We start from the raw sequence: 15016 nt of genomic DNA, 5'->3' as shown, positions 1-15016 counted from the left end.
TAATTTGACACACTTCACTTTTTACCATTTTTGGTAGTGCACCTTATATTCCACTAACTCGTGCATACTCTCATTACTTTAAAAGTAGGATCCACATTCCACCAACTTTTTCAACTCACTTTCCATTATATTTTTTAAAACCCGTGCCGGGTCAAAGTGTCACAAATTATGTGGGACAGAGGGAGTAGTAATTAGTAGTATAATATATTTGACACAACTCGGGTTATATGTTTCTAAAATTAATTTTCTTATATGTTTGCAAATTTCAATGACAAGTACTATGAATTAATTTCTGAATTAGGATTATATTTTTCTAAATTATTTCCAATGGACAAGTATTGTTGTACTATCTGCTTTTTCATATACTCTATACTATGCTCTTGTCTTTTGCTTTTCTGAAATTTTGTCTTTTATCTTTTACTTTTCCCTTTGAATTCAGCTCAAAGTAGTATTCTTACAGCTATAAAAAGTTTGAGAATTGTTTCTTTTTTTGCACTTAGTTTAGAAAAATGGTTCTCCATGCGTCCCAATTAGTTTAGTTGTATTCCCTTTTGGTTTGTCCCAAATTAGTCGAGTCATTACCTTTTTTATGGAAAAAAAACTCTCTCCTCTTTAACTTTAACACCTCAATTTCTTAATTTTTTTTCCCGAAAAAAAAGTCTAAACTACCTTGATACGGAAAGAGTACTCCCTTCGTCCACCATTACTTGGTGAACATTACTTGTCACCAGTTTCCTTTCCGGTTGTCCGCCAATACTTGTCTCATTTTACTATTTACTACTTTTTGTAATGGAGTCTACATTCCATTATCTCACTCACATTTATTATAAAACCAATATAAAAATGTAGGACCTACATTTAACCAATTTTTTCTATCTACTTTTTTCACATTTCTTAGAACCTGTACTGGATCAACTTGTGAAATTTATTGGAGAATGGAGGGAAAAGTAAATAGCTAAAGTGTAAAAGAGTAAAGTAAGAAAGAATATTACAAAGAAATCCTCTGCTATATTCATTTAAATACAAGGCACAATCATGATTGAATTAAACATAAGCATGTAAAAAGAAAAAGATACACATCGAGCTTTTTCTTTTTCAATCTACGGGCTCAATTTCGCTATAATATTCTATAGTACTATTTACACCGCAGTAGTAGGAACAAATGAAGAACATGCATGGTGCACAGTAAAATCCATGCTTTTCATGCTTATTCTCACCACAAACGTCGCAACAGCGTTTTGTAGTGAGAATTTGATAGGTGAGTGTGTGGCAGTGAACTCCGGGGATCACATATTTTTTTACCAAACTTGATGTTTCTATACCTTCCGGATGTTGTTTCAAAGCATATAGGATGGAAGGACAGGTCGCACATGCGCGGCAGTGATACATCCAACTCCTGGGATTCATTTCTATTTCGCATTGATCGCAGTAGAAATCACCAGGACGGTTTAAAGTGGCGTCATGCGTCAGAAGCAACGGGTGGTGCTTGTCCCATCTGCGGCCGGTGGTTGATGCTGGCAAAATCGCGCATTTAAAGTGCACGATGAAATCACAGCTGCCGCATGCATAGGTATCACTACCGAACAAGATGAGACTATAATCACAGGCATCACATGAATCGAAATCTGGGTTTAAGGAGAGAAGGCTGAGGGGATGGTGAGGATGAGATGCGTGATATATAGTGTCCGGCATTGAAGCGCACTTTATATCTACTTTGAACCTTTTGCATTTTGTACAGGCATAATACAGACCATTCGTATCGATATCGCAGATGCTGCATCGTTGCCACTGCCATGGTTGAAGTATGTCACCGGATCGAAGGACAAGGCTGTGATCGTGTTTGTGGAGGAGAGGAAGAGAAATGAGCTGAGGTGGCAATTGGAAACACTCCAAGTGAAGATAGTATTTGCATGATCTTATGCTACATCTCATGTAGTAGTATTGTATTCTTTACTACCTGTAGAAGACGAAGAAGATGATGATGGTGCTTGTTTCACAAGTATCAGAGTAATGCACCCATCACATATTAACTCCGATTTTCTACAAGAGTAGTCTTCCTCATCATCATCGTCTTCTCCTTCTTCTTCTTCATTTTCTTCTTGAAATGATGATGATGATGAGGAGACTAATCTGAGTTTGTGATGGTGGAACTCATAATCAACATCATCTTGATGATCAAGGATGAGTGAATGTGTATCAACTCCTTGTCTCCTTACAAAAGCTCCAATTAGGTCCGCCCCATCATTTATTGGAAACTCCATAATCCCTTTCTCTCTACATTCAACGCAACAAAAACACACATTTCAACATAATCAAGAAAGGTATGTATGGGGACAAGAAGATTATTGAGTATACGTACCTAGTGGTGTGTGGCGATTTGGTGAAGGCGCAGGTGAGATGGACAGCATATCTGCAAAGCTCACAGTGATATATCCAATATTTGGATATTAATCTTTTACTGCAAACTTCACAACGGTAGTTGTATCGGAGATATTGAGGAGGGACATGAAAAGTGAGAGAGAGAGAGTGATGATGATCTTCCCTTTGGATATTCTGTGGCAAGGAAGCACATCTCTCATGGATCCAATACTGACATGCCGGTGCAGTGCATGTGTAGGAACTCCCTTTGGCATGTGTGGTGCCGCAAGCATCGCACTTGGAGGTACAAAACCTCCTAAACAGCTTCAATTCATGGTTGGGGTGACTCGGATGATGTATGATGCTGCGCTCCTCATCTTCTGCTCCATACATCATGTCACTTCCCTGTGCGCATCTGATATGCATCATATACGCACATTCTGCGCTAGTACATCTGTAGAATATTCCCCAGGCATTCATTTGGCAGATTGAACAGCGGCCTTCTTCCACTCCATCAAGGCTGGATTGTTGAGTGAGTGTGTGTTGAGGGTGCATTGCGTGTCTGATCTTCCTCGGCGCCTCTACACAGTCTTCATGTAGTAGGACATAATTCTCACATTTCTGGCTACATTCATAACATTTCTCTCCTCTTCTGAAAGACGTTAGACACCCATAACAAAAACTTGCTCCAGAAGCTTCCACCAAAGTAAGTGGATGCTCGTGGTTCCAATGATCAACCATCTCTCTTTCCTCCCTCTCTTCTCTCTCATTTTCTACTTTCTCACTCATTCTTATGTGTGTGTGTTTTCTTTTTACTTCTTGTGTTTGTGTGTGTATTAAGAGGTGTGCACACCAACACATACATATACACACTACTCCATATATATAGTAAAACACAACTTTGAGCAACGGAAAATTCCCCCTTTTTCTTTTTTGCCTTTTGCTGTTCTCATACTATAATTGGTGAGGAGGGAGACTCAAGGTCGGCTTTTAGGCAATTGCATTTAGGACATCCACAACGGTCGACTTAAATTTTGGTTTATCCAGTAACGTTAAATATTGGCAGAAAAATTATGAAGTTTGGGTTATTTCACAACTATCTTAAGACATGAAAATAATATATCTATGTGTAATAAATATATGACCGATGTTTTCAACCAAACGAAGACGTTTTTTGTATGAATAGACGTCATTGTTTAATTCACCGGCCATAACATACATATATTGTTTCCCAACTGTAATATCAAACTCAATTTCACAAAAAAAAGCTTGGTTGTGGAATAATGTGAAGAAATTAATCAAAAATGAATAAAACTGCATGATGAACTAAACATTTCATGGTTTTCTACCAATTTTCGGTATGGTATCATACAAAACTCCCAATCTTATTTAAATACGAGAATCGTACGAAACTTCCAATCGGAGCAAAGTATGTATATCTTCTTTCTCTTTCGACTTCTCTTTGTCCAATTGCCTTTTGCTTTTTTGCATATAATTGTGTTTTTATAACGTTTAATTTGATAATGAGCGATTTAAAAAAAAGTGAAAAACCATTTTTTATAAAAAAGATTGAAAAAGATAAGAGGATTAGGAACAAAGAGAAAAGAAACCAACAATTTAAAGCAAAAAAGTAAACATTCCGCTTTTGTATATAGTAAGATTTGGAAAAATAAATTGATGATGGAATAATTTAGACTGTTTATTACTACTTCTTTCATCCACATAAAATAATCTCTATCTTTTTACTTTTGTTTATTCACTAAAATTAGTATTGTACTATTAAATAAATACTTCTAATTTATCTATTTTACTCACTTTATTTATTTCACACTACTACTTTACTGATTTTCCATCAATGCTATTGGGCCATTGAGAGATTCAAAGCGCAATTGGGCCTTGGATTAGACTGTATAATGTTAGATTCCAACTCATTTCCCCTTTCATTTCCACCACTCAACCTTCATATTCTTATCGAAAGAATATGAAGTTAATTTTTACCGGAAGAGGAAATGAATCATTTCACTTGGTACGTCTCGAAAGCAATACGAATCAATTAACTTTGAAAATGAGAGAATACATACTCAATATATTTGCAATACCTAATTAACAATCAATTATCGAGAAAGTGGAATCTAAGCAAAAAAGCGCCAAAATTTGAAATTCGGATACATTCCCTCCTTCCTTTTATTTATAGTCTTATTTTGATTTGCACAAATTTTAAGAAATTCAAAAATAATAGATTAAAAAAGTTAGGAATATAATTTCCACGGGGTAAAGAATTTAGTAGATTATGAGACTCATTTATTTATTTAAAATAGAAAAAAGTAATGAGTGTTTAAATTGTGAATATCCTAAAATCACAATTGGTATTATTTCATGGAGGATGGGAGTAGGAAATGCTTCATACTAAGAAAGAAAATTGATAATAAGAGATTGAATTCATAAAAATTGAAAAGTTGCTGCGTGACTTAAAAACTTTGTAAGGTAACCTTCTATCTTGGATGCCACTTACATTGCACCTTCCAATTGTTTAATGCTAATTATTGTTAATTATTGTTAGAACTGCAGCAGTTTTAGTAGGCGAAAAATGGTATTAATTTGGGCAAAACATTAAATTAAAATGGTACAAATTACATAATGGACGGAGAAAGTACTACAGAAGAAAATATTCATTCCGTCCTATTGAGATGATCATATTTTTGAGTGGCATGAAATTTTAGGTATAATTATTGAGTGAATTGAGATAAATAAAATGATTGGATATTTTAACGACTGGAGAAAATAAAAATTAGTCCAAAATCAAATATCCGTTCCCCAAATTTTGACACACTTTGACCCTGCACACGAGTTTTAAGAAATGTAATGGAAAGTGGGTTGAAAAAGTTGCGTCCCTGGGCGGCTCCCGAGTCCCGTCCCGGCCTAGGGTTAAACGTGTTGGGTCGTGTCGCGGATAGTCCCGGCCCGGCGTTATTTGGGGTTCGGGCCGAACCGGGACTCTACTTCATAATTTATTTATTTATTATTTTTTATAAAATTCGAAAATCTATATATAAATACCACTCTTACATCCATTTTCATATTACTTCAACTTCATTTCTCTCACTCACTCTCACAGTAAAATTGGAAAAATGCCTCCTCGCCGTGAAGGTCAACGAGCAATCGAAGCTCAAATGACTCGAATGTTAGAGACGGCGATGCCCACAATCCAAGCAGAAATCAACAACGAAGTGGAACGCTATCAAGCTGCTATTCAAGCGTGGAATGAGCAACATGTCCGAGTACCACGTACTCGGATGTATATCCGTCGAGACCGTGAACAAGCTGGTTTGCAGCTTTTCATGGATTATTTCACTGTAGATCCTCGATGGAGTGATAAGATGTTCCGTCGCCGATTCCGGATGCGAAGGCATGTGTTCCTGCGCATTGTCAACGCAGTTGTAGCTCGTGACTCGTACTTTATGCAGACCGTCGATGCTATCGGGCGGCAAAGTATATCGACTTTAGAAATGCACATCCGCCCTACGCCAACTCGCTTACGGAACAACTGCAGATATGTTTGATGAGTACCTCCATGTGAGCGAGCATAGTGGACGCGATTGCCTAGCTAGATTCTGTCGGGCAGTGGTCGAAGCATTCAAGGACACATACTTGAGAAAGCCAACGACCGACGATGTTCGCAGATTGGTGCGCATGCACGAGGACACCCACGGCTTCCGGGGGGAAGCTGGGCAGCATTGACTGTATGCACTGGCAGTGGAAGAATTGTCCAATGGCTTGGAGAGGGGCATTCACTAGCGGGCACACATCCAACGATTGTGTTGGAGGTCGTTGCTGACCAACGTTTGTGGATCTGGCATGCCTACTTTGGAGTCGATGGGTCGAACAACGACCTCAATGTGTTGAACGAGTCTCCATTGTTCAACAACTTGTGTGCCGGGCGAGCGCCTACCGTAGAGTTCACGGCCAACTACCGTCGGTACACTATGGGGTACTACCTGGCAGACGGGATCTACCCTCGATGGCCCGTGTTCGTGAAGACCATCACATGTCCGACAACGGATAGGAGGAAGTTGTTTGCCAAAAAGCAAGAGGCGGCTCGGAAAGATGTGCAGGGCGCATTCGGAGTCCTCCAATCATGTTGGGCTATAGTGAAGGGTACGGCCCGTGATTGGCACCGTCCAATAATCGCCGACTTGTATGCATGTATCATAATGCATAACATGATCGTTGAGGATGAGGAAGAAAACGTCACTTTCTGGAGCAACGATCCACTCGCCAGCACCAGTAGCTACACGGTCACTGACCCGTCTTGTCTCCCTTTTCATTTTTCACCTGTTCTTCCTTCTTACTCTGTCATCATTTTTTTCATCCTAAAAAAAAAGATTATACCAATCGAGATGGCTGCTTATGCTTCTCTGCTTTCTATTATGCACATCATCCATCAGATCGAGCATCATCCTTCCCCTCCGATTTCCATGGAAAAAAAACAAGTTGAATCTCTGACTGAAATTGTTATGTTTTTGCAGGAATTTCTCGAAGGTTACAAGTCTCCTTATGCTGAGGGAGATGAAGCAGATCCGTTGGAGATGCGCATAGCTGATGCGGTTTATGCAGCTGAAGATGTTATCGAATCTCATATTGTGCATCAAATTCGGCCTGATGTGTTAGTCTTGTACGAGGCTTTGAGGAACGTGATAGACGACATGGATTTGATCGTTGCAGTCAAAGAACGTATGCTGCTGAGACAAGTCTCAGATATCTCGATATCTGCAGCAGACTTGACTAATACTCTGCGCTATATGAGACAAGACATTCAACTGATGGAAAAAAGGGTGAAAAAACACATGGATTTGATCTTCACACTCAAATATCATCTGCAGAGACAAATCTCAGATTCTGCAGACTTGTATAAGCCTGTGGTAAAGGTGATACAACACTTGGATTTCATCAAGAATGAAGTAATGGAGCTTTTTGCATTCAAAGATCAGTTGCAGAGACAAGTCTTGGCATTTGCTGATAACAAATTTTATACACTTTATCACAAGACTGACGTTATGGATTTCATAGAGGACGTGGATTTGCTTAAGAATGAAGTGATGGAGATTTTTGCATTCAAAGATCAGCTGCAGCAGGGACAAGTACTCTCGCCATCTGCTAATTCCTCAACATATGCAGAGACTCAGGCGTATTTAAGAAAAGACATGGATTTGGATATGATCAAGAAAGACATGATGGAGATCATTGCAGTCAAAGATCAGCTAGAGATACAAGTCTCAGCCTCTTCTGATTCCTCAACATCTGCAGACATTCATGAGAGTTTGCAGAAGGTGATAGAAGACATGGATTTAATCAAGAAAGAAGTGATGGAGATCGTTGCACTCAAAGATCATAGACAAGTCTCTGGTGGTTCCTCAACATCTTCTTTCTCTAGGCCGAACAACACAACCATGGTGGGGTTTGATAATGTCATGATTCAACTCATGGAGAAGCTCATTTATGGTGAACAGAGTCGCCAAGTCATCCCAATCGTAGGGATGGGAGGAATTGGTAAGACTACTCTTGCCAAAAATGTTTATGCACATCCATCTATAGGTGACCATTTTGATATATGTGCTTGGGTTACCATTTCTCAACAATTTAGCTTAAAAGAACTTCTTGGTGAAATTCTTTCTCAAGCTAATAAACAAAGGTTGAGTGAAATGAGAGAAGATGAAATAGGACTATCACTCCACAAATATTTATCACATAGAAGATATCTAATAGTGTTGGATGATATGTGGAGTATAAAGGCATGGGAGAAGATGCAACTCTATTTTCCTGACAATGGTAATGGTAGTCGGATAATGGTGACAACTAGGCTATCAAATTTGGGATCCCAATTGAATAACAATTATAGCCTTGAAATGGAATTTATGAATGAGGAAAGTAGTTGGAATATGTTTAGCAAAATTGTGTTTAAGGGGAAAAGTTGTCCTTTAGAATTGGAGAAAATTGGAAAGAAAATTGTGGAGGGTTGCAGAGGACTTCCATTATCGATTGTTGTGATGGGAGGCCTTCTTGAAAAATTGGAACAAACCAAGGAATGTTGGGAATCTATTAGGGGAAGCATAAGTTCACTAGTGAATTTGGAAAATGATAAGCATTGCTTGAAAATACTGAAGTTGAGCTACAACCATTTGCCAGTTTATCTTAAGCCGTGCTTTGTACATATGGGAATGTTTGAGGAGGATAGTAAAATTCGAGTCTCAACACTCATCAAGCTATGGGTTTCTGAAGGATTTGTAAAACCAGTAAATGGAAAAAGTTTGGAAACAATAGTTAAAGAGTACTTAGATGAATTGGTTGCGAGAAATCTAATTCTTGTTCACGAGTTCGGGAGAACTGGAAGCATGAAGTACTTGAAAATCCATGATTTGTTGAGGGACCTTTGCTTGAGAGAAGCTGAAAAGGAGAGGTTTTATCATGTGGTCGGGCAACATAATCCTCTAGGCACGTCTAGCCAACGTCGTGTAGTTATTCCGAGAAGCACTTCAAAGAAGGAAGTCCTTGATGCCATGAGATCTACACCACATGTGCGATCCTATATAAGTGATTATGAAAGAGTTCAATTGTTGCCCAATTTAAGATTGTTGAGGACATTGCAAGCATACGGCATATTTTCCCATCCAATGGGACATGAGTATTCCCTGAGAGAATTGTTCGAGTTGGTTAATTTGAGGTTTCTTGCTGTTTGTCATAAAGAAGGTTCCCAACTTCCTTCTTCAATCAATCTCCTCTGGAGCCTTCAGACATTAATTCTTCATTCTCCACTATTCATGAATATAAACATGAATGCACCGGTTGAAATTTGGAACATGTCTCAACTTAGGCATGTTAGGTTCTATTCCCCTGTAGGATTGAATATCCTAGATCCTCCGAGTGACAAGATTGTGATCATGGAGAATCTACAAACCCTCAAAGGAGTAAGGAATTTCAGGTGTGATGAGATGATGGTTTGTGAATTCCCAATATAAAAAAACTGGGACTATTTTTCATGATACATGAGGGGATTGATTCTGGTGATGATGAGGACTATTGTCTCCACAACATCGAACGTCTGCAAAAGCTTGAATCTCTCAGCTGCAATGGCCATGGTAGGAGGGATTTGTTGCAAAAGCTTACCTTTCCACACTCTCTTAAGAGCCTGACTCTTTCGATGTATACAAATAGATTTGAAGACGTATTGGAAAAGGCAAGTGCATTACCCCTTCTTCAAAAGCTCAAGTTCTCTCATGGAAATTTCACAAAAGGCAAATGGGAAACAGTGGAAGGCCAGTTCCCCAGTCTCAAAAATTTGGAACTTGGCTTCTGTAGTGGCTTGGTATGGTGGATGACGGAGAGCTCTCACTTCCCATGCCTCGAGCACCTTAGTGTTTCCGAGGTACCTTTGAAGGAGTTCCCTGCAGAACTTGGTGAAATTCCGACACTGAAATCCGTGAGAATATATCATTGCTGGGAACAATTAGTGCTAAGTGCGAAGAGAATGGTCAAGGAACAAGAGGAATTACAAGGAGAAGAAGAAATATCTTTTAAAGTTTCCGTTATCCTCAGCAAGCGCAACGATGAGGACAGTTTTATGATGACCTTAGCAAATCGCAACTTTAAACATGTGTTTTTGCATTATATATTAATTTTTGTATTCATATTTCCGAATTACTATACTTTTCAGAAGCATATATGCTATGTCAATGTTTGTCTTGTTGAGGTGTATATTATACCGTTCCATACAGTCTCTTAAGAGTCTATCTCTTGAAAACTGAAATGAAAGAAGCATATTTCTTCTCGCTTTGTTCTTGTTAGTTTTGTGTGGAACTGTCTTTACTCCATTATTGAGATTTAAATTTAGTTTATAATCCTTAGTTAGCTATTGGGGTTGTTGGTGCTTATTACTCCCTTCACCCATTACCAATATACCTGGTTTTAAGTATGAGAGATAAACAAAACAAAACATAACTATTGATTATGCACAAAGTATTTTAATTTTTTAATATCTAACTAGTGATTTAAGTTGCCATTGCATATTTGCATATCCATTCCATTGTCCTGCAAAATTAGAGGTTTCTTCTCTTGTTTGGGCTTGGTTTTGGATTTCAATCTTGAGCTAATGGGCTTGGTTTGGAATGGATGTAAATGGGGGCCCATGATTTGTTTTGCTTGTGTTTTATCTCTGATTATCTTGTAGTATTGGCTTTGTATTTTATTGCTCACCATATTCTAAATGTCACGTTAGATGTATACATGTAACGTAATAATGTCACGCCACCAAAATTTCTCCTTAATACGTACCTTATATATATATAGATGCAAAAGTTGTTCAATGCAACTTCTAATTAGACATTAGTCAACCATTCTCTCTCTTCAAATTTCACTCCACCAAAAAAAAAATGTGTTAAAAAACTGAACTCATCAACCAAAAAAGCCTCAGCCAACGCCGCCACTCCGCCTCCTCCTTCCGGTGGAGCCTCAAGTGGCTGAAGCTCAAGTATTTGAGCATGCTCAAAAAATTTGAAGAGTTATTATAAAGATTTAGAGAAGGATATGATCGAAGGGAGCGGGACAATTGAGTCATTTCAGCAACGCATGCTTCTAGAAGCTTCTTTTGCTATTCCGGTCATGGGCCTTTCGTTAAATAGTTATCCATCAAAGTAATCAACAGTGGTGAGTAGGAGAAGGGTAGAGATTGAATTTGCAGTTGCAAGTATTTTTTTGCGTCTTAATGTATTGTTATATTAGTTGGTATGTGTAAAATCATGGTGATGAAATAGAAGATGCATATTGATGTAACTAATATTGGATCTATTGTGCTTTTATGTTATTACGAAATCGACAAATTTTATGAGATTTCAAATTTAAATTTGTACCACTTATGAGTTCAACATGAATTTCTTCCATATTTTTGTTTTCAAAGAACATATACATATGTAAATATAAGGTTTTATACAAATGAATCCACCCCCTTTGAGTCATCATAATTTCTTAGGTCTTTTTTTTTAATCTTTCCTGTGCAATAAATCTACTTATCTATAGTCTAGACAATATAACATCCCACTCTGACTCTGTCCTTGGAATAATTTACCACAACTTTAAAAATTGGCCCGTGAAAGTCACTAATTTAACACATTTTTTTTATAATTTTCTCATGACGAAATATTTTTATTTCTAGTTATAATATATTGTTGATATAGCGCATGTAACATTATGGGAAAATTGAGGAAATGTTAGAATTCATTACTATTTTATAAGTCATTTTTATAGTTACGGAACAAACTACAGTTTAACCATAATTCATTGATTTTTTAGGATATACTAGTACTATATTAGCAGACTTTTGAGTTATGTAAATATTTACTAGACCGACAATTGAATCATAGAGAGCATCCCATCTAAGCAAATTTAAAAAAGTATATCATAATAATCAAAGTATTTCTCTCCAAGAATCTCCTTTTTCTTTCGAATTTCACCTTGTGCCTTTTCACATTAATGAGCTGGAAGCGAATTAAAAAAAGAAAAGAAAAGAAAAGAAATCTGACTCAATTAATGTGACATGGAGTATCTACAATAAGGACAAAGCAAAAACAACGAACAAAATAAACTGAAAGATCCACCACATCGTACTCTGATACGCTCCCACTGCCACAGGAGCAGCCGGTGGCAGTAGATCAGCAACCGGAGGCAGGACGGACGGAAGAGGTAGAAGTTAGACCGGACCCCCAACCGTCCATCGCGAAGTCAAAGGCCAAGAGGCAACTCCGGCAGCCGGTCAGGTTCGGGGACTACACCCCGAAGTAGTTTCGACGTAGGACTCGTTCTTTTTGGTTATTTACTTATTTTTGTTATTTATTTTCGTTATTTGTTTTATTTGTTTTTGCGTTGAGTCGAGCGTAATTATAAGCTCCGTTTCGGGTTTTCTTTGTTGGTTCTTTCCCGAGATGAATTAGGATTAGGAGTCGAACCAACCCTAGGGTCCTTAGTCTATAAATAGGGTGTGTGTTATTTGATCATTCATTCATAAATTTAATAAACACACGTTTTGTGCCCTAAATCTTGTGAGACAAGTAAATTCTCAAATTCTCGATACAGCGCTGCCCGACGGGGAAAACCCCGCGCACAGCATCTGTTCCTCGCCGCCGACCCATCCAAGGGCGCCGGCAATCGTTTCGGTCAAGCACGTTGCTGACCGATTCCGTTAGGGGGAAGAAAACCCTTAACATACACATACTTATAAAAGAATTAAAATGAAATAATTCCAAGTTTTGTATGCTCTTTTGCTTTCCTGAAATTTTGTCTTTTATCTTTTACTTTTCTCTTTGAATTCAGCTCAAAGTAGTATTCTTACAGCTATGAAGAGTCTGAAAGTTGGATAAGCCATCATTGCACATATTTATTACTCCATATTGTGGATTATTAATTTAGGCAAAAAATCTAATGAATAGATTGTCCACCAATTATTTTCTATTTTGCACTCAGTTTAGAAAAATAATACTCATGCGCCCCTAGTATTTTAGTCGTATTCATTTTTAGTTTGACCAAAATTAGTTGAGTCATCACCTTTTTTGGATAGAAACTCTCTCCTTTCTAACTTTTAACACCCAAATTTCTTAATTCTCGTTCCAAAAGAAATGTCTCAACTACCTTAAGACGGAAAGAGTACTCCCGTTGTTAGCCAATACTTTTCACATTTTACTATTTACTACTTTTGGTAATGGAGTCTACACTCCACTAACTCATCTTACTCACATTTATTATTCAACCAATTTTTTCCATTAATTTTTTTCACATTTCTTAAAACTCGTACCAGGTCAACTTGTGGCATTTATTGGCGGATGAAGGGAAAAATAAATAACTAAAGTGTAAAGGAGTAAAGTAAGAGCGAATACTTGAGAGAATTCATTTAAATACAAGACACAATCATGATTGAATTAAACATAAGCATATAAGAAGAAAGAGATACACATTGAGCTTATTCTTTTTCAATCTATGGGCTGAATGCCTCTATAACCGCAGAGGTTGAAACAAAGGAAGAACATGCATAATGCACAGTAAAAATCCATGGTCTTCATGTTTATTCTCACCACAAAAGTTGCAATAGCGTTTTGTAGTGAGAATTTGATAGGTAAGCGCGTGGCAGTGAGCTCCGACGATCTCATATTTTTGACCAAACTTGATGTTTCTAAACCGGCCGGATGTAGTTGAAAAGCATTTAGGATGGAAGGATACATCACACGCGCGGCAGTGATACATCCAACTCTTTGGATTCATTTTCGTCTCGCACTGATCGCAGTAGAAATCACCTGGACGGTTTAGAGTGGCGTCATGCGTTAAAAGCAGCGGGTGGTGTTTGTCCCATCTACGGCTGGTGGTTGATGCAGGCAGCCCCGCACAGCGAAGGTGCACCATGAAATCACAGGTGCCGCATGCATAGCTTTTACCACCGAACAAGATGAGACTATCATTACAGGCATCACATGACTCGAAATATTGACTCGAGGGGAGAAGGTTGAGTGGGTGTGAAGGGTGAGCTGCGTGATATATAGTGTCTGGCATAGAAGCGCACTTTATATCTACATTGAATATTTTGCATTTTACACAGGCATAATACAGACCATTCGTATTGATATTGCAGATGCTGCAGCGTTGCCACTGCCATGGTTTAAGTATGTCACCGGATCGAAGGACAAGGCTGTGATCATGTTGGTGGATGAGAGGAAGAGATGAGAGCTGAGGTGGCAATTGGAAACACTCCAAGTGAAGATAGTATTTGCATGATCTTATGCTACATCTCATGTAGTAGTAGCAATCTTTACTATTTTTACTACCTGAAGAAGATGATGATGGTGCTTGTTTCACAAGTATCGGAGTAATGCACCCATCACATATTAACTCCGATTTTCTACAAGAGTAGTCTTCCTCGTCATCATCATCACTATCTTCTTCTTCTTCTTCTTCTTGAAATGATGATGATGAGGAGGAGACTAATGTGAGTTTGTGATGGTGGAACTTATAATCAACATCATCTTGATGATCAAGGATGAGTGAATTTTTATGTGTATCAACTCCTTGTCTCCTTAGAAAAGCTCCAATTAGGTCCTCTCCCACATCACTTATTGGAAACTCCAAAATCCCTTTCTCTCTACATGTAATGCAACAAAAACACACATTTCAACATATATAGTATAAACCAACATTTTTAAAGAAAGATATGGATGAGACAAGAGTGTTGATTATACCTAGTGATGGGAAGTGTTTTGTTGAAGGACAGCTTAGATGGACAACATAGCTGCAAAGCTCACAATGATACACCCAATGTTTGGTTACTAATCTTTTTACGCAGACATCACAACGGTATCTATATATGATATATTGAGGAGGGACATGAAAAGAGAGAGAGAGAGGGAGTGATGGTGTTCTTCCCTTTCAATGGTATGAGGCCAGGAAGCGCATCTCTCATGGATCCAATACTCACATGCTGGTGCGGTGCAAGTGTAGGAACTCCCTTTGGCGTGTGTGGTGCCGCAAGCATCGCACTTGAAGGAACAACTTCTCCTCAGAAATAAGAGTTGATGATGAGGGTGACTCGGATGATGTACCATTGTGCTGCTACTCTGCTCATCATCTTCGG

General features: G+C 38.2%; 2 protein-coding genes across 2 annotated transcripts; both read right to left on the bottom strand.

The window, feature by feature from the left end:
• Nucleotides 1-1921: 1921 nt before the first annotated feature.
• On the bottom strand, nucleotides 1922-3147 carry LOC125206984. The gene is made up of 3 exons (XM_048106192.1): nucleotides 2360-3147; nucleotides 2127-2274; nucleotides 1922-1957 (listed from the first exon to the last, which is right to left on the bottom strand). The coding sequence occupies exons 1-3, from the start codon at nucleotides 3145-3147 to the stop codon at nucleotides 1922-1924; spliced, it is 972 nt and encodes a 323-aa protein (XP_047962149.1).
• Nucleotides 3148-13314: 10167 nt separating this feature from the next.
• LOC125206983 lies at nucleotides 13315-14181 on the bottom strand. The gene has a single exon (XM_048106191.1). The coding sequence runs from the start codon at nucleotides 14179-14181 to the stop codon at nucleotides 13390-13392; it is 792 nt and encodes a 263-aa protein (XP_047962148.1). The 3' UTR covers nucleotides 13315-13389.
• Between the last annotated feature and the right edge of the window lie 835 nt (nucleotides 14182-15016).

Source organism: Salvia hispanica, chromosome 2 (assembly GCF_023119035.1).
Source record: "Salvia hispanica cultivar TCC Black 2014 chromosome 2, UniMelb_Shisp_WGS_1.0, whole genome shotgun sequence".
In the NCBI taxonomy this organism is placed as follows: Eukaryota; Viridiplantae; Streptophyta; class Magnoliopsida; order Lamiales; family Lamiaceae; genus Salvia; species Salvia hispanica.
The sequence above is the reverse complement of the archived record's forward strand: the minus strand, read 5'-3'. Positions and strand labels throughout refer to the sequence as shown.

Excerpts from the sequence above, each read along its gene's own strand:
- LOC125206983 (XM_048106191.1), bottom strand. The coding sequence starts at position 14,181 with ATGAGATGTAGCATAAGATCATGCAAATACTATCTTCACTTGGAGTGT.
- LOC125206984 (XM_048106192.1), bottom strand. The coding sequence starts at position 3,147 with ATGAGTGAGAAAGTAGAAAATGAGAGAGAAGAGAGGGAGGAAAGAGAG. Across the intron at positions 2,275-2,359 it reads AAATCGCCACACACCACTAG|AGAGAAAGGGATTATGGAGT; the intron begins GTACGTATACTC and ends CGTTGAATGTAG. Across the intron at positions 1,958-2,126 it reads ACCATCACAAACTCAGATTA|GTAGTAAAGAATACAATACT; the intron begins GTCTCCTCATCA and ends CGTCTTCTACAG.